The following is a 23,561-nucleotide window of genomic DNA, read 5'->3' on the forward strand; positions in this document are numbered from 1 at the left end:
CAAACACTTTGTCCCCTATCTCATTCCATCTCTCCCTCGAATTTCTGTCATGGTACTCAGTCAGCTTACGGCGCTTTGCCTCAACAATTTTGTGCATGTCTGGGAGGATTAATGAGAGCCTTGTTTTTAAAGTCCTTTTCATCAACAGTTGCACGGGGGGGGGGGGTCCCAGACAGTGAGTGCAGACGAGATCTGTATGCCAACAGCAGTCACGACAGGCGACCCTGCGGCGTGAGACCTTGGATTTTAAGCATGCCTTGGTTAATGATTTGCACTGCTCTCTCCGCCTGGCCGTTGGAGGCCGGCTTGAACGGTGCCGTCTTGACGTGATTTATGCCATGGTCAATTATAAAGTCTTGGAATTCTGCGCTGGTGAAGCACGGACCATTGTCACTGACCAATATGTCAGGGATTCCGTGTGTTGCAAACATGGTTGCGAGGCTCTCCACAGTGGTGGAGGTTGTGCACGAGTTTAAAATGGTGCATTCGATCCACTTTGAAAATGCATCTACAACTACGAGGAACATTTTGCCCACGAATGGGCCCGCGACCACGGTTTGGTAGGCCACGGCCAGGGGCTCAGTGGAGCCTCCCTGGGGGCATTGATGAGTTGGGCACAAATGGTGCACTTTCGGACGCAGAGCTCCAAGTCCGCGTCAATACCAGGCCACCAGACGTGGGATCTGGCTATGGCCTTCATGAGAACGATCCCCGGGTGCTCGCGGTGGAGCTCCCGGACAAATGCCTCTCTGTCTTGCAGAGGCATGACTACTCGGCTGTCCCACATCAGGCAGTCTGCCTGTAGTGATAGCTCATGCATGCGCCTGTGAAAGGGTTTTAATTCCTTGGGGCAGGCATCGCGAGCCTCTGCCCAGTCACCAGTTAACACACATCTTTTTACTAAGGATAACGTGGGGTCGCTGGCCGTCCAGGCTCTGATTTGGCGAGCCGTCATGGGCAAATCTGAGGACTCAAAGGCATTGATTGCCATGACTATCTCACAGTCCTGTTCGTCAGACCCTTCCGTGGTCGCCAGGGGTAGCCTGCTGAGCGCGTCGGCACAGTTGTCTGCGCTGGTCTGTGCCTTATGGTATAGTCGTAGGACGCCAGCATGAGTGCCCACCGTTGAATTCGCGCCGAGGCGTGTGGCGTTTATTGCCTTGCTCTCGGATAGGAGGGATGTGAAGGGCTTGTGGTCGGTTTCTAACGCGAACTTGGCCCCGAAAAGGTATTGGTGCATCTTTTTGACACCGTACACGCACGCGAGCGCCTCCTTTTCTACCATTCCGTACCCGCGCTCCGCCCGCGAAAGTGACCTGGAGGCATAAGCTATGGGTTGTAATTTGCCCGCACTATTGACATGTTGCAAAACGCACCCGACCCCATACGCTGACGCATCGCATGTGAGAACTAGCTTTTTACCTGGGTCAAAGAAAGTCAAAACACTGTTGGAACACAGAAGGTTGCGTGCCTTATTGAAGGCGTGTTCCTGGGCGTCCCCCCAAAACCAATCGCAACCCTTTCTGAGTAGCACGTGGAGAGGCTCCAGCAGCGTGCTTAAGTTCTGCATAAAGTTCCCAAAGTAATTGAGTAGCCCGAGAAAGGCGCGCAGTTCTGAGACATTCCGGGGCCTGGGTGCCAGGCGAATTGCTTCTGTTTTGGACTCTGTTGGGCGGATTCCATCAGCGGCAATCCTTCTGCCCAAAAATTCAACCTCGGTTGCGAGAAACAGGCACTTGGATTTCTTGACTCCTAGGCCTACCCGATCCAACCGCTTTAGTACTTCCTCCAAATTATGGAGATGGGAGTCGGTGACCCTGTCCGTGATAAGTATGTCGTCTTGAAATACAACCGTCCCCGGGATGGACTTGAGCAGACTCTCCATGTTGCGCTGGAATATGGCAGCTGCCGACCTGATGCCGAAAGGACATCGATTGTACATGAAAAGGCCTTGATGTGTGTTGATGGTGGTGAGTAGCTTGGATTCCTCGGTCAATTCTTGCGTCATATACGCAGATGTGAGGTCTAATTTTGAGAAAAGTTTACCTCCAGCCAATGTGGCAAATAAGTCCTCCACTCTGGGCAGCGGGTACTGGTCCTGTAGGGAGACTCTGTTTATGGTAGATTTGTAGTCCCCACAGATTCGTACGGATCCATCAGGCTTCAAGGCCGGGGCGATGGGACTTGCCCAGTCGCTAAATTCCACAGGTGATATAATGCCTTCCCGCAGAAGCCTGTCTAGTTCATGTTCAATCTTTTCCCTCATCACATAGGGTACAGCTCTGGCCTTGTGATGGACCGGTCTAGCATCCTGTGTGATGTAGATTTTGACTTTGGCCCCTTTGAAAGTGCTCACACCTGGCTGAAAGGGATGTTCAAATCACTTTATAACTGTTGAGCAGGAGGTCCGTTCCTCTAATGACATGGCATGGACATCATCCCATTTCCAGTTTAGTTTTGCCAGCCAGCTTCTCCTCAGCAGTGCTGGGGCATCTCCGGGGACAATCCACAGGGGAAGTCGGTTCACTGTCCCTTTGTGTGTGACAGAGAGCATGGCGCTGCCGAGGACTGGTACGATTTCTTTGGTATAGGTCCTTAGTTTGGTGTCGACCCTTGTGAGTTTTCGTCTGTCTCTTTTATGTGGCCATAGTTGTTCAAATTGTTCAGCGCCCATGAGAGATTGACTCGCTCCCGTATCCAGCTCCATGTTGACAGATATCCCGTTGAGTAGGACTCTCATCATTATAGGAGGCGTCCTGTCGTAGGAGCAGCGGCCATTGATCGTGTTGACCCGCTGTACATCGGTGTCCCGGGTACTGTCCCCACCGTCTTCTGGTCCACTTTCCGACCCATCCGATTCGTATACCAGCCGAGCTGCTGTTTTTTTGCACATGCGGGCCAAATGCCCTGTATATTCACAGTTCCTGCAAACAGCCTGTTGAAATCGACATTCCCTTGATGAGTGCCCACTCCCACACCTCCAGCACAGACTGCTTGCAAAGAATGAGCTGCGTCTGGCTGATTTCTCTTGAGTTTCTCTCAGTTTGTGGTTGATTGCTCGCATTGTGGGTTGATGAGGTGTGAACGGCCGTTCCTGTGGCCCTTGATGGCTTCTGTTGCCACTGCTTGCTGTCGAAAGCCTGTTCTGCTTGTTTTGTCTGTGTGTGGGGGTAGCAGCTTTTCTAATGCTGTGAACTCCTTGTTCCATTATTTCGTTAGTTGTCGTACCGGCATTGTAAATCAACCTCGTTTCTTCTTCCCCTACCAAGAATGTCTGTGCAAATAGTGCTGCTGCCTCTCAGGTCAGGTTCTTGGTCTCTATGAGCTTTCGGAATATGCCTGCATGGCCTATTCCTTCAATGAAAAAGTCTCTCAGCATTTCTCTCCTCAGTTCATCGGAGAACTCACATAAACTAGCCAACCTCCGAAGTTCCGCCACGAAGTCGGGTATGCTCTGGCCCACACAGCGTCTGTAGTTGTAGAATCTGTGTCTGGCCATGTGTAGGCTGCTCGCTGGCTTCAGGTGGTCTCTTACCAGTGTGCTCAATTCTTCAAACGACTTGCTTGCTGGTTTCTCGGGTGCCAACAGATCCTTCATTAAAGCGTACGTTTTCGAGCCACAGCTGGTCAAGAGATGGGCTCTTCTACACAAAGGGAGCCTGTCGCTGCAAGGGAGGAAAATCCACCGATGCTGTAGTGGGACAACCAATGTACCTGTGCTGCCAAATGGAGCAGTAAAAGGAGCCCATTCCTCCACAGGAAAGTTTTCAAAAGGCTATGCAGGGGCCACGGGCACCTTTGGGCAGGTGGGAGGGAGAGGTGGCTGCTACCAGACCATCTCCTTCCATCAGGGTCCTCAACAACCTTTGCGGTGCTGTCCCTGCAGATACCTCCGCCTCTCCCCTGACATTGGCTTGGCTCGGTGATAATTCATTGGGGAGGCAGGGAAACGGACAGTTTCCCCTGCTCCGCCCCCCGCTCTGCCATCATTTAAATGTGGTGGGTCAGCCAAGGGTCGGGCGGATGCGTTCCCCGTTTGGGTAAGGGGGAGGTGTTGATTTCAGAGGTGGGCATCTGGTAGTAGGCCTTCCATCCCATTTTCTCTCCTCCACCACCGCTATAAAATCCAGTCCCACATTTTGAGCCTTAAATTCTTACCCCCTTCTGGCAAAATAGAACCTCTGTATCGCTTTTCAATAGTTTAATGCCATAACTTCCAAACAATAGCACAATCATGCAGGTGTGTTTCACTCTATTGGAACACGGCACCATGGTACAGTAATGGATCAGATCAAAGTGACATCACTGCAAATATTGTACAACAATGGTTATAGTGAGGCCAAGTGGGAGAAGCAATCAACACTTTTTACTTTGCAGTTTGCACAGCGTCTGAACGAGTTCAAGTGTGTGGGTCATTTCAAAGTTAGGCACGTTGTCAGGGCCTGAAGGCTTGCTGCGTAGTAAAATGGTTTAATTCTTTTGGCAAATTCAGAATTATTTTTGGACCTTTGAAGTTTCAGTGATATAATTCCAAACTTACAGCCCATCCCGATTCCCCACCCAAGTATGCATTAATCATGTGCGAACCCCGACAATAAAGAGCCAAGCACAGTCCGGTCCTCCCCTTATGTCCACATTTGCACTTGTAGGAAGGTTGGCAGATAATGATAAGGAGCAAGCACGCAGGCCAGTTTTCACCACCTTAACCCACGGGCACAGTAGCACCTCAGTGGTGTCCAGGTTCAGATTGTTTAAATCAGCAGAGTCCAGGGATCAGGCCTGAGGCCTTTCCCCTGGCTTTGTTACAAATGATCAAAGGACCACACTTCGAACACCCCCAACTGTTTCATTTTAAAACAGTTCTTTGGGCTACATGTTGGGCTAGAATTGTCCCCTCATTTCTGCAGTGTCCTAGCTGATCCCTTAAGGGTCGGGCTGCAGTTCAGGCTATAATGTATTTGCTTCATGGGTTCTTTGCTTAATAATTCATAGCAACACATTGCTATTAAGAACTAGTTAGTTTATTAACAAAGGTTTAACAGTCACACTACACAATACCAGTTCGTCCACTCGGCTCACAACCGCATACCTCATCGTGGATGACCTAGACCCAACTAACTGGGGTTTTATTGAGTCTTGTGCACATCATGTTACTGGCTAAGCCACTCACAATGCAACAGCTCTACAACTATGTTGGTAGAATTTAATTCAAGTGCCCCCTTTTTGCAAGGGCTCAAAAACCCACAAATGAACTAAATTAACTAACAAACATTAAAGGGAACCTTGACTAATCAAATTAAATTAACATTTTCTTCCCTGTTGAAATGATGCACTCCAATCCCTCCGGTGCCCACCTCTCGTGGAAGGCCGCGAGCGTACCGGTGGACACCGCGTACTCCATCTCCAGGGACACCCTGGCCCGGATGTAGGCGCGGAAGAGAGGCAGGCAGTTGGGCTGAACAACCCCCTCGACCGCCCGCTGCCTGGACCGGCTGATGGGACCCTTGGCCGTGCCCAGGAGCAGTCCTACGAGGAGGCCCTTGGACCTACCCGCACCCCTCCGCACAGGGTGCCCAAAGATCAGGAGTGTGGGACTGAAGTGCAGCCAGAAATTGAGGAGCAGCCCCTTTAAATAATGGAACAGGGGCTGCAACCTCACATTCTATAAATACATGGAACACGGATTCTTCCAGATCACAGAAATTGCAGGCGGCCGGAGAGCCCGTGAACCGGCTTAAAAATTTATTGCACGGGACTGCTCCGTGCACCGCCCTCCAGGCCAAGTCCCCGATAAATACTGGGAGGACTGCCGCGTAGAGTGCACTCCATCGGCGACCCCCGCCTCCTCCGGACGGCAAGATGGTACGCCATGGCGTGTCCGGACGGCAGATGAGGATGGCAAGGTTGAGAGTGTGCAGGAGCAGCCCGTACAGGAAACCCCTCCGTGCAGAACTGAAAGGCACGGAGGGGATTTCCTCGAGGCGGCTCAAGTTGTGAGGCGCCGGCTCCCGAGGGAGGTTCCGGGGTTTGGCGCCGATGAGGAATTCCGTCCGGACGGGGTTCAGTTCGGACGGGATCTCCCCACGTGCTTGAGCCTCCTCGACACACCTAATGGAGTCAGAGCATAGAGCTGTTTTTAATGACTCGATGGCATCGGCCGCGCGGCGGACATCGGCCGAATTTAGGCACCGTGCCAGCGTGTCTGGCGCCGTCCAGCCCGCTCCTCCGCCATTGAGCTGGTCCCTGACCCTGGTCACCTCGCCAGCCACAGCCCTCTCGTCCGACTGCCACCTAAAACCTCGGTCGTGGAGGTACGGATTCCCGAGCAGCGGCTCCTGCAGGACAGCCGCCACTCCAGCCAGTGGAGAGCTGCGCTTGGTGGAGACTTTATTCCAGACCCTGATGAGTTCCTGGTAAAAGACAGGCAGCCCCTGGAAGGCTGTCCTGACGCCCCCCAAGCTCACAAACAGGAGCTGCGTGTCGTAGTTGAGGCTGTGCTGCTGGCGGAAGAAATACGTCGCCAGCGCACGCCACCTAGGAGGGGGCTCGACGTAAAGGTATCTCTGCAGGGTCTGAAGACGGAAAGTCGCTAGCTGGGTGCTGACGCACACCAACGACTGACCGCCCTCCCTAAGCAGGAGACGCAACTGCTCTACAACTCTTTTGGGGGGGGGGGGAACAAAATAAACATTAGATCAAGTGACCCCCGATCTGGGGGACACTCCAGACACTTAACTGCCCCTTTTTCTAATAAATGTTTTTTTGTGATTTTTTTTTGGGGCATTAAAACCATATATTACAAGTGCCCCCTATAAAAGGGGAGGGGGACACTAAAAATCCGGAAATTAAAGCAAATTAAACTTTAAAACATATAAAATCAAATTAAAATTTGGTTGCCGGGGGTGATGATGCAGACCAACGACTGACCGCCCTCCCTAAGCGGGAGAAGCAACTGCTTTACAAACCTCTACCATAAGAAGCATGAAACCAAATTTAGAAGCCTGCATGCATGTGCTTTAGAGTAAATAAAAAATTATTTTAAAAACTTGCACGACTGCTATATAGACAAACGTGGAGCCAGTTTTGCGCATTGCAAAATCTACAAACGGCAGATGAGACAAAAGAGCAGCTGGATTGCTTTTGGTGGTATTATTAAGGGAGGGATGCTGGCCTGAATATGGCGAGACCTTCTTGATCTTCTTTGAATACTGCCATGGGCTCTTTACGCCCACGTGAAGGGACAGGCGGGGCCTTGGTTCAATGCCTCATTCTAGAGACAGCACCTCCGATGGTCTTTCAGCTCTGCACTTCTCATAGTAACTATGGGCCCAAGTTTCGAGCCGCGCCTAGAACGGCGCAGTCCCGACCTGGACGCCCGTTTTTCGCGCCACAAAGTGCGCCTAAAAAAAACCTCCATATTCTCCACCTCCCTGCAGGTCCTCTGGCCCTCGGCGCAGCACAGCACGAGCTGTAGGGGGCGGAGCCAGGTCCTTGCGCTGAAAACAGTGCCGGGACCTCTGCACATGCGCGCTCCAGTGGGCACGCAAGTGCAGTAGCTCCAGGCGCCCGAAACTGTGTGGGAGGGGCCCGAAGCACGCAGCCCCTAGCCCTGGCCGAATGGCCTCACTGGGGCTGCGTGAATAAGGCTCCTCCCACGGCCAGCTCCTGCTTCCTCCCCCCCGACTCGACTCGACTCCCGCTTCCCGCCTCTGGACCGGACCCGACCCGACTCCCGCTCCCGCTCCCCTGACCTGACCCGACTCCCGCTCCTGCTCCCCCCCCCCCGCCGACTAGACCCGACCCGACTCCCCCCCCCCCCCCCCCCCCCGGACCCGACCGACCCGACTCCCGCTCCCGCTCCCCTGACCTGACCCGACTCCCGCTCCTGCTCCCCCCCCCGCCGACTAGACCCGACCCGACTCCCCCCCCCCCCGGACCCGACCGTCCCGACTCCCGCTCCCGCTCCCCCCCGCCCCCGCCCCCGGACTGGATCCGACCTGACCTCCCTCTCCCCGACCTGACCTCCCTCTCCCTCCCTCCCTCCCCCCGACCCGAACTGAACCGACCTCCCTCCCACCACCCCCCCGACCCGACCCAATGCCACCTACCTGTAAATCTAGTGCCGGGCCCGGCCCGTTCAGCCTCCCTCCCCCTTCTTCTTCCCCCCAGCCCTCCCAATCTCCTTCCCCCCCCCAATCTCCTTCCCCCCCAATCTCCTTCCCCCCCATCTCCTTCCCCCTATCTCCTCTCCCCCATTACCTTCCCCCATCTCCTTCCCCCCATCTCCTTCCCCCCATCTCCTTCCCCCCATCTCCTCTCCCCCATTACCTTCCCCCCATCTCCTTTCCCCCCATCTCCTTTCTCCCCCTTCTCCCCTTTATCCCCTTTATCCCCTTCTCCCCCCTCCCCCCTTCTCCCCCCCTTCTCCCCCATCCCTCCCCCTTCTCCCCATCCCTCCACCTTCCCTCCCTCTGCTCCCCCCTCTCTCCCTCTACCCCCCTCCTCCCCCTCCCCTCGCTGTCAGAAACACAGACACTGACAGACAGAGAATGAGAGACACACACAGACAGACAGACAGAGAGATAGAGACACTGACAGAGACACACTTGGGGGGGTGCATCCCAGCACGCTGTTGGAGGGCTCCCAGTGCTGCAGTCGGTAAGTAGAAAATGTTTTATTTATTGATTTAAAAAATAAAAATTTCTTATTAATTTTTTTTGATTGATTTATTGGTTGATTTATTGATGTATTTATCATTTATTATTGATGATGGCTTTTTATTTGTAAAACTGAAGTGTTTAATGTTTGTAAACTTCCCTTTAAACCCCCCCCCCCCACCATTCCCAAGCCTGATTTGTAACCTACGCCTGATTTTCTAAAGTGTAGACAAGGTTTTTTCGAGCGTACAAAAATCTTCACTTACTCCATTCTAAGTTAGTTTGGAGTAAGTTTTCACTGACGAAACTTTGAAAACAGGCGTAAGTGGCCAGACACGCCCCCTTTTGAAAAAAAATTCTGTTTCAAAGTGAAACTGTTCTAACTGACTAGAACTGGAGCAAACTAAATGACGAGAATTCCGATTTCTAAGATACTCCGTTCTACACCAGTTGCTCCTAAAAATTAGGAGCAAATCATGTGGAAACTTGGGACCTATGGGCCCAAGTTTCGGGTGGAGTTGCTCCTATTTTTTTGGAGCAACTAGTTTAGTTTGGGGTATCTTAGAAATCGCAATTCTCGGCATTTAGTTTGCTTCAGTTCTCGTGAGTTAGTTTAGTTTAGTTTTAGTTCAGTTTTTTTTTTCAAAGGAGAGCATCACCAGCCACTTACGGCTGTTTTGCAAGTTTAGGCACCGAAAAATTACTCCAAACTAACTTATAACGGAGTAAGTGTCGACTTTTGTATGCTCAGAAAAACCTTGCTTACACTTTAGAATTAGGCGCAGGTAAGCCAGAGATGGGGTGGGGGGTGGGGGGGCGGGCGGGAAGGGAAGTTAGAGGGAAGTTAGGGGATTTTCCAAAGCATTAAATACTTCACTTTTAAAAATAATAAATGATAAATAAATCAATAAATAAAAAAATCATTCAATAAATTAATAAATAAAAAATAAAAAGTTCCTACTGTGATGTATGCGACACTATGTAACCAGCATTCTACCACCACCAGAGGGCATATCTGTTGGAGTCCCAAGGGATCCCAGCATCCCTTGGGAGCACTGTATATAAGCAGACCTCCCTCCCATGCTCTACCATTACTCTGGAGTTAGAATAAAGAGACTAAGGTCACACTTACTCACGTCTACAGTACTCAGTCATATTGCTTTACTCGAGACATAACAATTGGCGACGAGATAACGAATCATCACGCGAAAATGCAGAGAATTGTTGGTATCCTGGAGAAATTCTCAGAAGGGGACGATTGGGAGGCCTTCGTGGAGTGACTCAACCAATACTTCGTGGCCAACGAGCTGGAAGGGAGTGTGAACGCTGCCAAACGAAGGGCGATCGTCCTCACCGTCTGCAGTGCAACAACCTATGGCCTCATGAAGAATCTTTTTGGTCCAGTGAAACCAACAACCAAATCGTATGAAGAACTGTGTACGCTGGTCCGGGAGCATCTAAATCCGAAGGAGAGCATTCTGATGGCAAGGTATCGATTTTATACATGTCAACAGTCTGAAGGCCAGGAAGTGGCGAGCTACGTCGCCGAACTAAGACGCCTTGCAGGACATTGCGAATTCGATGGATTCCTGGAGCAAATGCTCAGAGACTTTTTCGTGCTTGGCATTGGCCATGAGGTTATCCTTCGCAAACTATTGACTGTTGAAACACCGAACCTGAGCAAAGCCATAACGATAGCCCAGGCATTTATGTCCACCAGCGATAACACCAAACAAATTTCACAGCATAAAGATGCATCGGCAAGTACTGTACACAAAGTAACGTCGTTTTCAGGCAGGAATGCATATGGCAAAACGTACACGCCTGCAGCTGCATGATCTCAGATGACCCAGAGTCCGCCAACAAGTGTGAATGCGAGGCAATTGACACCTTATTGGTGCTGCGGAGGTGATCATCGAGCCCGTCAATGCCGCTTCAAACACTATGCGTGCAAAGGCTGTGGAACAATGGGACACCTCCAGCGAATGTGCAGACGAGCTGCAAACACTGCAAACCACCACGTTGCAGAGGAAGACCGATCCATGGCGGATCAGACTTAACTAGAGACTAAAACCGAGGAGGCAGAAGTGTACGGGGTAGACACCTTCACCACGAAATGTCTACCGATCATGGTAAAAATTGAACTGAACGGAATTCCAGTATCCATGGAATTGGACACGGGTGCGAGTCAGTCCATCATGAACAAAGAGGCCTTCGACAGGTTGTGGTGCAACAAGGCACACAGGCCCAAACTGAGCCCTATTCATACCAAGCTGAGAACTTACACTAAAGAGCTGATCCCTGTAATTGGCAGTGCAGCAGTAAAAGTCTCCTACGATGGAGCAGTACACGAACTACCACTATGGATTGTACCAGGAGATGGCCCCACACTGTTCGGCAGAAGCTGGCTGGGAAAAATCCACTGGAACTGGGACGACATCCGAGTGCTTTCGTCCATCGACGACGCCTCATGTGCTCAATTTCCGTCATTGTTTGAGCCAGGCATCGTAAATTTCTCTGGGACGAAGGTGCAGATCCACTTGGTTCCCCATACTCGACCCATCCACCACAAGGCATGTGCGGTGCCATATATGATGCGAGAGAAAGTAGAGATCGAGCTGGACAGGCTGCAACGAGTGGGCCAGTCCGATTGTTCCGGTTCTCAAGGGCGATGGCACGGTCAGAATTTGTGGGACCTATAAAGTAACGATTAATCATTTTTCGCTGCAGGACCAATACCTGCTACCCAAGGCAGATGACCTATTTGCGACGCTGGCAAGAGGGAAGACGTTCACCAAGTTGGACCTGACCTCGGCCTACATGACGCAGGAGCTGCCGGAATCTTCGAAAGGCCTCACCTGCATCACCACGCACAAAGGTCTGTTCATCTACAATAGATGCCCGTTTGGAATTCGATAGGCCACGGCTATTTTTCAAAGGAACATGGAGAGTCTGCTAAAGTCGGTTCCGCGCACCGTGGTTTTCCAGGACGACATATTGATCACAGGCCCGGACACCATTGAACACTTGCAGAACCTGGAAGAGGTTCTAAGTCGGCTAGATCGTGTGGGACTCAGATTGAAACGCTCGAAATGTCTTTTCCTGGTGCTAGAGGTCGAGTTCTTAGGGAGAAGAATCGCGGCAGACAGCATCAGACCCACCGACTCCAAGACGGAGGCCATCAAGAACACGCCGAGACCACAGAACATGATGGAGCTGCGGTCATTCCTGGGACTCCTCGATTATTTTGGTAATTTCCTACCCGGGTTAAGCACCTTGCCAGAACCTCTTCACATGTTGCTACGCAAGGAAGATGACTGGGTATAGGGGAAATCACAAGAGACAGCTTTTGAGAAAGCCTGAAATCTGTTATGTTCCAACAAACTGCTTGTCCTGTATGATCCATGTAAACGTTTAGTGCTAGCTTGCGTACAGGGTTGGGTGTGTGTTACAACAAGCAAACGAATTGGGAACATTGCAACCGGTTGCTTATGCATCCAGGAGCTTGTCCAAGGCCAATAGCATGATTGAAAAAGAAGCTCTGGCATACTTTTATGGGGTAAAAAAAAATGCATCAGTATCTGTTTGGGCTTAAGTTCAAGTTAGAAACTGACCATAAGCCACTCATATTGCTATTCTCAGAGAGCAAAGGTATTAAGACCAATGCATCTGCTCGCATTCAAAGATGGGCGCTCACGCTGTCTGCATACAACTATGTAATCCACCACAGACCAGGCACAGAGAACTGCGCTGATGCTCTCAGTTGGGTGGAAATGGCACAGCCTGCAGACTAGCTCTTGGTGATGGATGCATTTGAAAATAAAAAGTCACCCGTTACGGCCTGCCAGACCAGGACCTGGACCAGCCAGGATCGTTTACTGTCCCTTGTAAAAAACTGTGTCCTCCATAGGAGCTGATCCAGCATCCCAGCGGAGAAGCATGAAGAGATCAAGCCATTCCAGCAGCGTAAAGGCGAAATATCCATACAGGCGGACTGTCTTTTGTGGGGTAATCGCGTGGTTTTGCCCAAGAAAGGCAGGGAAACGTTCATACGTGACCTACAGAGTACCCACCCAGGCATAGTAATGATGAAAGCTATAGCCAGATCCCATGTGTGGTGGCCCGACATCGACTCAGATTTGGAGTCTTGCGTGCGCCAATGCAACACTTGCTCTCAACTGAGCAATGCACCCAGGGAAGCACCGCTAAGTTTGTGGTCATGGCCCACCAAACCGTGGTCGAGGATCCACGTTGACTTCGCTGGCCCGCTTCTAGGTAAAATGTTCTTGGTTGTTGTGGATGCCTATTCAAAATGGATTGAGTGTGTAATAATGTCTGTAAACATGTTCACTGCCACCATCAAAAACCTACGAGCCATGTTTGCCATGCACGACCTGCCTGATGTCCTTGTCAGCGACAATGGGCCGTGCTTCACCAGCGCCAAATTCAAGGAATTCATGACCCGCAATGGGATCAAGCATGTCACATCTGCCTCGTTCAAGCCTGCATCTAATGGCCAGGCAGAACGGGCAGTCCAAACCATCAAGCAAAGCTTGAAACATGTATCGGAAGGCTCCCTGCAGACCCGCTTGTCCCGAGTCCTGCACAGCTACCGCACAAGAGCCCACTCGCTCATGAAAAGGGCACTCAAAACAAGGCTCTCTCTAGTCCACCCTGATCTCCATGATCATGTCGAGGGCAGGCGGCATCAACAAAGAATGTTCCATGATCGCGCAAATTTGTCATGCGATATTGAAGTCAATAACCCTGTATTTGTACTCAACTATGGACATGGTTCTAAATGGCTTGCTGGCACTGTCATAGTCAAAGAAGGGAGTCGGGTGTTTCAGGTCAAACTCGCAAATGGACTAACTTGCAGAAAGCATTTGGACCAAACCAAACTGCAATTCATAGACAGCCACGAGCAACCTGAAGAGGATATCACCAACTTCGACCCTCCGACACACACACAAGTGGCAACCGACATCACGGTTGACCACGAAGCTGAACTCATCATCCCCAGCAAGGCCAGCTGCGCAGCAGCCCAGCGAAGGCCCAACTAATTCACCTGCACCAGTGTTTGTACCGAGACGATCGACTAGGGAGCGGAAAGCCCCAGATCGTCTCACCCTGTAAATAAGTGTACCATTGACTTTGGGAGGGAGTGATGTTACGTATGCAACACTATGTAACCAGCATTCTACCGCCATCAGAGGGCATATCTGTTGGAGTCCCAAGGGATCCAGTATCCCTATATAAGTAGGCCTCCCATGCCGTACCAGTACTCTGGAGTTAGAATAAAGAGACTAAGGTCACACTTACTCACGTCTACAGTACTCAGTCATATTGCTTTACTCGAGACGTAATACCTATCTCACTTACCTGTTCGGGAGCATCGGGAGCCTTTCCAGGGCTAGGGGCTGCGTGCTGCAGGCTGGAAATCGACGCACTGCCCACTCCAGGAGTCCATTTGGCCAGGGTTAGGGGCTGCGTGCTCCGGGTCCCTCCCACATAGCTAGCAGCACACGCACACAGAATCTGGGGGCCAGGAGCTACTGCGCATGCGCACAGACTCCACTGCGTATGCGTGCAGCTGCCAGCACTCTTTTTGGCCCAGGGCTGTAGCTCCGCCCCCCCCCCCCCCCCCCCCCGCCTGCTGTTGTGCTGTGTCGCGCTGACTGCTGAAAAGGCCTGCTGCCCTCGGAGGATCGCGAGGTAAGTTCTAGCGGATATCGGAAGCTTGGGCCCTATGGATCAGCATTAAAAGAATTTTTGTTTTACCTCTGTTTTTTTGTCTTTGAGGGAAAAGAAGCATTGTGCTGAATGTCAGCCTAGATTATAGGGCACATTGTTAATTGTAAAAAAAAAACACCTGAATGTTTTTTTTTCCTGTTGCTGATCAGATATATCGCATTGGACAAGGTATCCACATAGAAGATGGCAAGGTAGTGAAGAATAACGCATCAACTCATTACGATATGACTGATAAGAGCATCACTCCAATGGTGAGTCAGTTTGAACAATCTCACTTGTAATATGGCAGAAATCTGCAAATTGAATCAGAGGTCTAGTAAAATGGCCACTGTCCTCCTTACATACTATTTCTCAGCAATATGGTATCTGTAACTGGATGCCTACTATGAGTAGTCTTTGGGCCCATGGCCTAGGACACATCATTTGCTGTGAATGGGTCCATCACTGTAATGTATTTGCTTCATGGGTTCTTTGCTTAAGAATTCATAGCAACACATTGCTATTAAAAACTACCTGGTTTGTTAACAAAGGTTTAACAATCATACTACAAATTACCAGTTCATCCACTAGGCTCACAACTGCATACCTCATTGTGGATGACCTCAACCCAACTGACTGGGGTTTTATTAAGTCTTGTGAACCCACGTGACTGACTAAGCCACTCACAATGCAACAGCTCTACAAAGCTATGAGCATCCCCAAGGGTGCATACATTACACTTACCCCCCCAGCGTGTGTCCCTTCTTGAATGGACTGGTGCACTGCTTCATGACGTATGATATAATATTTCACATATCAAATTACAAAGTAACAAAAATTAGGAAATGCTCAGTAGGGCAAAATGGAAATTCCAGCTAGTTAATCAGATACTGTGTCCATAGATTCAGGCAATACAATTATATAATGTACAGGCCTGTGTAAACACACAATAAACACTGTACATAGAAACATAGAAAATAGGTGCAGGAGTAGGCCATTTGGCCCTTCGAGCTGCACCGCCATTCAATAAGATCATGGCTGATCATTCCTTCAGTACCCCTTTCCTGCTTTCTCTCCATACCCCTTGATCCCCTTAACCGTAAGAGCCATATCTAACTCCCTCTTGAATATATCCAGTGAACTGGCATCAACAACTCTCTGCAGCAGGGAATTCCACAGGTTAACAACTCTCTGAGTGAAGAAGTTTCTCCTCATCTCAGTCCGAAATGGCCTACCCTTTACCCTAAGACTATGTCCCCTGGTTCTGGACTTCCCCAACATCGGGAACATTCTTCCCGCATTTAACCTGTCCAGTCCCGTCAGAATCTTATATGTTTCTATGAGATTCCCTCTCATCCTTCTAAACTCCAGTGAATAAAGGCCCAATTGATCCAGTCTCTCCTCATATAACAACCCAGTCATCCCTGGAATCAGTCTGGTGAAACTTCGCTGTACTCCCTCAATAGCAAGAACGTCCTTCCTCAGACTAGGAGACCAAAACTGTACACAATATCCCAGGTGAGGCCTCACTAAAGCCCTGTACAACTGCAGTAAGACCTCCCTGCTTCTATATTCAAATCCCCTAGCTATGAAGGCCAACATACCATTGGCCTTCTTTACCGCCTGCTGTACCTGTGTGCCCACTTTCAGTGACTGATGAACCATGACACCCAGGTCTCGTTGCACCTCCCCTTTTCCTAGTCTGCCGCCATTCAGATAATATTCTGCCTTCGTGTTTTTGCCCCCAAAATGGATAACCTCACATTTATCCACATTATACTGCATCTGCCATGCATTTGTTCACTCACCTAACCTGTCCAAGTCACCCTGCAGCCTCTTAGCGTCCTCCTCACAGCTCACACCGCCACCCAGTTTAGTGTCATCTGCAAACTTGGAGATATTACACTCAATTCCTTCATCCAAATCGTTAATGTATATTGTAAAGAGCTGGGGTCCCAGCACTGAACCCTGCAGCACTCCATTAGTCACAGCCTGCTGTTCTGAAAAGGACCCGTTTATCCCGACTCTCTGCTTCCTGTCTGCCAACCAGTTCTCTATCCACGTCAGTATATTACCCCCAATACCATGTGCTTTGATTTTGCACAACAATCTCTTGTGCGGGACCTTGTCAAAAGCCTTCTGAAAGTCCAAATACACCACATTCACTGGTTCTCCCTTGTCCACTCTGCTAGTTACATCCTCAAAAAATTCCAGAAGATTCGTCAAGCATGATTTCCCTTTCATAAATCCATGCTGACTTTGTCCGATCCTGTCACCGCTTTCCAAATGCGCTGCTATTTCATCCTTCATGATCGATTCCAACATTTTCCCCACTGCTGATGTCAGGCTGACCGGTCTATAATTACCCGTTTTCGCTCTCCCTCCTTTTTTAAAAAGTGGTGTTACATTAGCTACCCTCCAGTCCATGGGAACTGATCCAGAGTCGATAGACAGTTGGAAAATGATCACCAATGCATCCACTATTTCTAGAGCCACTTCCTTGAGCACTCTGGGATGCAGACTATCAGGCCCCGGGGATTTATCGGCCTTCAATCCCATCAATTTCCCTAACACAATTTCCCGCCTAATAAGGATATCCTTCAGTACCTCCTTCTCACTAGGCCCACTATCCCCTAGTACCTTTGGAAGGTTATTTGCATCTTCCTTCGTGAAGACAGAACCGAAGTATTGATTCAATTGGTCTACCATTTCTTTGTTCCCCATTATAATTTCACCTGAATCCGACTGAAAGTGACCTACATTTGTCTTTACTAATCTTTTTCTCTTCACATATTTATAGAAGCTTTTGCAGTCAGTTTTATATTCCCTGCAAGCTTCCTCTCGTACTCTATTTTCCCCCTCTTAATTAAAGCCTTAGTCCTCCTCTGTTGAATTCTAACGTACAGTTATAATAATCTAACAGCATTAACAATGGCCTATTATTTATTACTTGCAACAGTAATACAACTGGTCTAACATCTGTGTTAAAATAACAGAATGTCATCCGTTAATATTGCTGACACTAGTGGGGGGAATTTTGTGCTTCTCCAACTGGGAGATATTGGTGCTGGTAAAAGGAAGAGTCCATTGTTTGCACCAGTGCCGATGTGAAGCACTCTCAGGTCAGGTAAATGTTTGCAATTAGATGCAAAGTGAAGCTACCTTTCCTCTGTCCCAATAGTGTGCTGTAGCCCCAATTGCAAGGGAATATTACCAGCCTGATGTTTTTCCATTTTCTGCCCTAGTCTCCCTCGATGTATGGTGGTTGTTTGATCTGCCATCTCTCCCTCGAAGGGGGGCCATTACCTCTGTTTAGCACATCCTCTGTTTCACAGCTCAGCCATGATTGGGAACTCAGCACCTGGTACACCAATGTCCTTCAGAGACGAGGGAGCCTGCCAACCCTTCCCGATCTGGCCTACGTGTGACTTAAGTCCCAAAATATGTGGTTGCCGCTCAATATCCCCGGTGCAATTAGTGATGGGTAATAAATCCTGGCTTGCCGAAATTGCCTCCATCCCTGCCCAACTGATTCAACATCTCATCGTTAAGAGTTCATGAAGAGATATAAATGGATTGCAGTTTAGTGGGAGTGTTGTGTGAGTCAACAGTTCAGAGATATATTTTGTTTTGAATGTTCAACGAACTGAAAGCTGTCTCATGCTATCAAAGCTGATTCCTTTGTCTGTCAGTCTTGTGTATAGCCGTCTATTAGTGTTACCTTATGTTTTATTGAGTAACAGGTGCATACATTGTACAGATAATTCAATCAATGGCCAGTTTTAATTTCAATTTTTATCAACTGCACTGTTTACAAAACCCATGTACTATCTGTAATGTATTTGCTTCATGGTTTCTTTGATTAAGAATTCATAACAACACATTTCTATTAAGAACTAGTCAGTTTATTAACAAAGGTTTAACATCACCCGACACATTACCAGTTCATCCACCAGGCTCACAACCACCTGCCTCATCGTGGATCCCCTAAATCCAACTGCCTGGGGTTTTATTTAATCTTATGAACATCACGTGACTGGCTAAGCCACTCACAATGCAACAGCTCTATAAACCTGTGAGCATACTCACAGGTGCATACATTACACTATCCAATAATGTTGTTGAAATAGTTAAGTTTATGTTAATGGTCTATTCTTGTGCTTTCAACAAAATGGCGTTCAAAGGAGGATGATACAGTTGATAATTTTTTCTGTTCTAGGGCGGATTTCCACATTATGGTGAAGTGAACAATGACTATGTTATGATAAAAGGCTGTGTTCTTGGGACAAAGAAACGCGTACTTACACTCAGAAAGGTACAGCATCCTCCTCAGTCTATGTTTAACAATGTGGTGGGAGAATTATCATTTTGAACTTTGCTGGCCCGTGTGGAATATTTTTCATCACAGAATTTTCTCAGTCTTTATCTAAGCAGCGGAAGCCCATTAGCAAAATAACTGTCTACATGATGGATGGGAATGGTGGCTGAGAAACCGGATAGCACCTGAATCGGGGAGTGATCCTGGCGCAGTGTACGCTGCAGGCGCCTAATGAGCTCGGTGGAAGCACCACGGCAAATTGGTCCACTGGCCTCATTAGAATAGTACGGGCGAGCTGCGGGCACCAGTCACAGCCCAGGTAGCGACTCGCGGTCCTGGGCAGGTTTGGTGGGGGATGGGCAGCAAGTTCGGCTGGCTTGGACACCACCTGAGGGACTTAGGAGAGTCCGGGAAGGGAGGTGAAGGAAGGCAGGTGTAATTCATTTGCTTCATGGGTTCTTTGTTTAAGAATTCATAGCAACACATTGCTGTTGAGAACTAGTTGGTTTATTAACAAAGGTTTAACAATCTCACTACACATTACCAGTTCATCCACTAGACTCACAACTGCATACCTCATCGTGGATGACCTAGACCCAACTGACTGGGGTCTTATTTAGTCTTGTGAACATCACAGTGCAACAGCTCTGCAAACCCATGAGCATATTCACAGGTGCCTACATTACAGCAGGGTGGGGGCGGGGGGCAGGGGTGGTGCTGGTGAAGGCAATTAGGAGGGGACAAGTGGTGGTCAGCACTGGCCCGTGGACTTAATCTCCTCCCGGCTCCACAATAAGCTAAGTAATAAAAGTTCAATCTTACCTTTCTGGTGGCAGACTCCAGCGGTACCTTTAAGGACTTTTGGTTTGGCTGCTAAGTGCCTGAAGAAACTGACCGTAGTATGTACGACCCACACTGTCGTCATGCCTCATTGAATTTTTATAAAGGTGGTCGTAAACAGGTATTAGGCCACTGATTAGCATATGTAAAAGCTTTGAACTCGCCCATAATGCCTATAGAGGCGCCACGACCAATATGGTGGGCAGCACACTTCAGGCGTGTTCACACCGCCCACCTTATTTGACTCTTAGGCGCCCGTTTTATGCCTATAAAACAAGCAACATGCAACCTAATTTCTAGGCCAGTTTAAACAGGGCAAATTTACGTCCTGGAACAAAGCGTGAGATTCCCATGGAAACATCGGAGGGGACAATATATAAATCTCTTAATCAGCACCAGTAAAATACCTCGGCAATTACAGGCTAGAGTTCGATGTAAGGTACAGAAGGAATAACATCACTGAACATTGGAGTAGTCCATTGTATATTATTGCCAGTTAACATTCGAAATGCGCTCATGATTCTATTATTTTACATAACAATTCTGGTGTAGCTGAAAAATGTATATTCAGGGTGACTCCATCTCTTTCCCCAACTTCTGCCTGAGGTTGAACAAGACTGTTTGCAACCTTGGTGTCATATGAGCTTCCGACCACATATTCGCAGCATAACTAAGGCCGTCTATTTCCATCTCTGTAACATCGCCCATCTCCATCCTTGCCTCAACTCACCCGCTGCTGAAAAATCCATGCCTTTGTTACCTCTAGGTTTGACTATTCCAACGCACTCCTGGCTGGCCTCCCACATTCTATCCTACATAAATTAGAGGTGATCCAAAACTCGGCTGCCCGTGTCCTAACTCTCACCAAGTCCTGCTCACCCATCATCATCATCATAGGCGTCCCTCGTATCGAGGATGACTTGCTTCCACGCCAAAAACGGATGATTGCACAGGTGTTTCAATGAAGAACTTGATATTCCAGATCCCGAACTGCATGTTGAAGGGCGGAAGATGCCTGTGCGTGGACTTTTTTAACATATGGTGGCCGTTGCACACCAGCCACCACACGGGCTTGACAGAGCTAGGTCTTGTTCCAGTGGCAAGGGTTAACCAAGACAACTGGAGACCAAGCTCTGCTGCATGGACCTAGTGCGCACACATATCGCAGTGTGGGCTGGCCTGTGCTGCCCCGGGCCCTCGCCTCTTCTGGGCCCCGAACTCACGCCTCTTCTGGGCCCCGATCACATCGCTCCACCATCTCTCGCGACTCCTGCGCCCCGACCTCGCCACTCCTGCTGTACTTGCCCACGCTCCAATCACCGACCTGGGTTATGGTGACTTCCAATCCAGTCGCCCTCTTCGTAGCCGTCGCTCTCCTGCACCAGCTCGTGCTGTACCTTGAAGTGGTATGCCTCCGCACGCCGCTCCTTTGAAGGCTCCGACCTGCTAATGGTCCTTGCGGGTCGGGCTACCACGCCGAATGTGCTGTGCTCACACCAAGTCCCACTCACCCATCACCCCTGTGCTCGTTGACCTACATTGGCTTTCAAAATACTCATCCTTGTTTTCAAATCCATCCATGGCTTTGCCTCTCCCTATCTCTGTAATCTCCTCCAGCCCCACAAACCTCGCGATGTCTGCGCTCCTCTAATTCTGCCCTCTTGAGCATCCCTGATTATAATCGCCCAACCATTGGTAGCCATGCTTTCTATTGCCTAGGCCCCAAGCTCTGGAACTCCCTGCCTAAACCTCTCCGCCTTACTTCCTCTCTTTCCTCGTTCAAGACGCTCCTTAAAACCTACCTCTTTGACCAACTTTTTGGTCACCTTCCCTAATTTCTCCTTATGTGGCTCGGAGTCAAATTTTTTGTCTCATAAAGTGAAGCGCCTTGGGACGTTTCACTATGTTAAAGGCGCTATATAAATACAAGTTGTTGTTGTTGATGTATACGCTTCTTTTACAGTCTCTTCTGGCTCACACAAAACGGAGTGATGTTGAATTAATTGAGCTCAAGTTCATTGACACAACTTCCAAATTTGGCTATGGACACTTCCAGACAGCCGAGGAGAAGAGAGCTTTTATGGTAAGGTTGCTAAAGAGCCTTACAATATAATTTGGACTCCATGGGGTAGATTTTGACTTTGTGCGATAGTATAACACAGGTGATGGTGAATCAGCAGCCCATTTTATATACACCTGATTTTCCATTAAAGTTAACGGAAATAAAAATCAGGAGCGATTTAAAACAGGCTGCACGTCAGTGCGTGTGACTGCAGAGATGATGGGATGTGACAGGGATGAGGGATTGGTAGCATGGCTTGATGGAGGTGGAGATATTATAGAGAGGAGGAGATAACGGTGAAAATCAAATAATTATCAAGGAGGGACTGCACCATAGCAACGTGAGATGAATTTTGTAAATTTCAAATACATTTATCCATAATAATTTTCTTAATACATATTTATCACCGGTGCAGTATGCAAGTTGAAATCAGAGTCTAACTGATCTGATCTTACCAGAGTTAACTTGTGAGGGACTATTTTATTTAATTAAACAGAGTACATAGTAATCATTTTTGAATTTAAAAATGTGGAGACCATGGGCTAGAAATTAGCCAGCCTAACACACGTTTTAACGCGATTTTTTTTTTGCGTTAAAAGTGGGGGTTTTTGTCATTACAAGAAATCTAACAAAATTTCCCAAAGGTTAAGAATGGCGGTTTCGAAATATCGCCAAAAAATGGATCGCCACAAGTAAAAAATAGGACCGCCTAAATTTGGCCGTTCAGCGAACTCGGGTGAAGAAACAATGCACAGGAAAAGCAGGTGTTGCAAGAAACGTTGGTAAGTAGGAAGACCTACGAAAAAAGGTAAGTTGAAGTTTTCTTAAAATTCATTTTCAGCGATTGATTACTTAAGGGTCTTGTTAATATTTTCAGATTTTTTATTTTGAATTTTTTTTGTGTTTTCTCCCCTGTATTTTTGGTGATATCGGCCTCGCGGTAAAGTTAGCTAGGACGGCGGTTTCCAACACGAATCCTCCAGCAACGGCGATTTTTATCGACAGGCGTATTTTTGGGGCCAAATTTACCCCGTTGAAAAATGGCAACATTTTTATTCTTATTATTTCACAAAAATTACATTAAAAAACAAATATCAACAGGCTGGTGAATTTCTAGCCCGTAACGTTCTGTGTGGTATACTATGGTATTGAAGATAAGTTAATGTGGTACATTGGGGGTCAGAATAGGACACAAATCATTTTAAATTCAATCGCTGTTCTCTTTATTCAGGGGCCACTCAAGAAAGATCTGGTGCAAGGGAAGGCCAGTGCCCCGATCAATTCTTAACAGCTACAGATATGAAGGACCGCGTCTGTCGCTGAATTGCTCACAAAGCTGATAATAAAGAATCGTTTGATGCTCAGTCTGTTTTTGTTAAGTGACTCGTTACTTTATTGCTTCATATACGACAGCAGCACTTTACATGAAAATAAACCAAAATGAGACTTTATTCAGCACATAGTCAGTGATGAAATGTTCAATGCACTATACATTTCCACTTTCTGTAATATTTAATAAAATGTGACATAAAATAAGCAATTTTATAGCTGACAGACCTTTAGGTAATGTAGTTTTGCTTTCATTGCTATCCCTTCACACACCGAATAGCTAGTAATTTTTAATTTTCAAAACGCTCCTGTCAAGCCAAGAGGCGCAGCAGTGCCCCTTAGTTCTACAGTCCTCACGATCGCCGTCTGCCACCATTCCACCCTTTGTTGCCGCACCAAAAGCCGTCCAGGGCCTTACCTTCGGGCTCTGTCGGAAGGCAAGCAGCCTTATATCATACTTAACAAAATGCATGTGCTGGCTGTGGAGACGCAGCAGGTAGGGCACCTCGCGCAAAAAATGTTAATGAGGCCCGAGGACCACTTTAGGGACAGCCTTGGGCCTCCTGGTTGGGACGAGCCCATTGGCCATGGATTCAAAAACGGGCCATATCTAATTTCCACC

At 48.6% G+C, this 23,561-nt stretch overlaps 1 protein-coding gene across 1 annotated transcript in view; it reads left to right on the forward strand.

Annotated features, from left to right (window-relative positions):
- Positions 1-22,974, forward strand: part of LOC139280503 (large ribosomal subunit protein uL3-like) — a 52,148-nt gene extending 29,174 nt beyond the window's left edge. Inside the window, exons 7-10 of the mRNA XM_070899985.1 lie at positions 14,561-14,662; positions 18,610-18,705; positions 21,512-21,631; positions 22,842-22,974. Coding sequence (XP_070756086.1) covers positions 14,561-14,662; positions 18,610-18,705; positions 21,512-21,631; positions 22,842-22,898 — 375 coding nt within the window. The 3' untranslated portion in view covers positions 22,899-22,974. The remainder of the gene's footprint in view (positions 1-14,560; positions 14,663-18,609; positions 18,706-21,511; positions 21,632-22,841) is intronic.
- The last annotated feature ends 587 nt before the right edge of the window (positions 22,975-23,561 follow it).

Source organism: Pristiophorus japonicus, chromosome 15 (assembly GCF_044704955.1).
Source record: "Pristiophorus japonicus isolate sPriJap1 chromosome 15, sPriJap1.hap1, whole genome shotgun sequence".
NCBI lineage: Eukaryota > Metazoa > Chordata > Chondrichthyes > Pristiophoridae > Pristiophorus > Pristiophorus japonicus.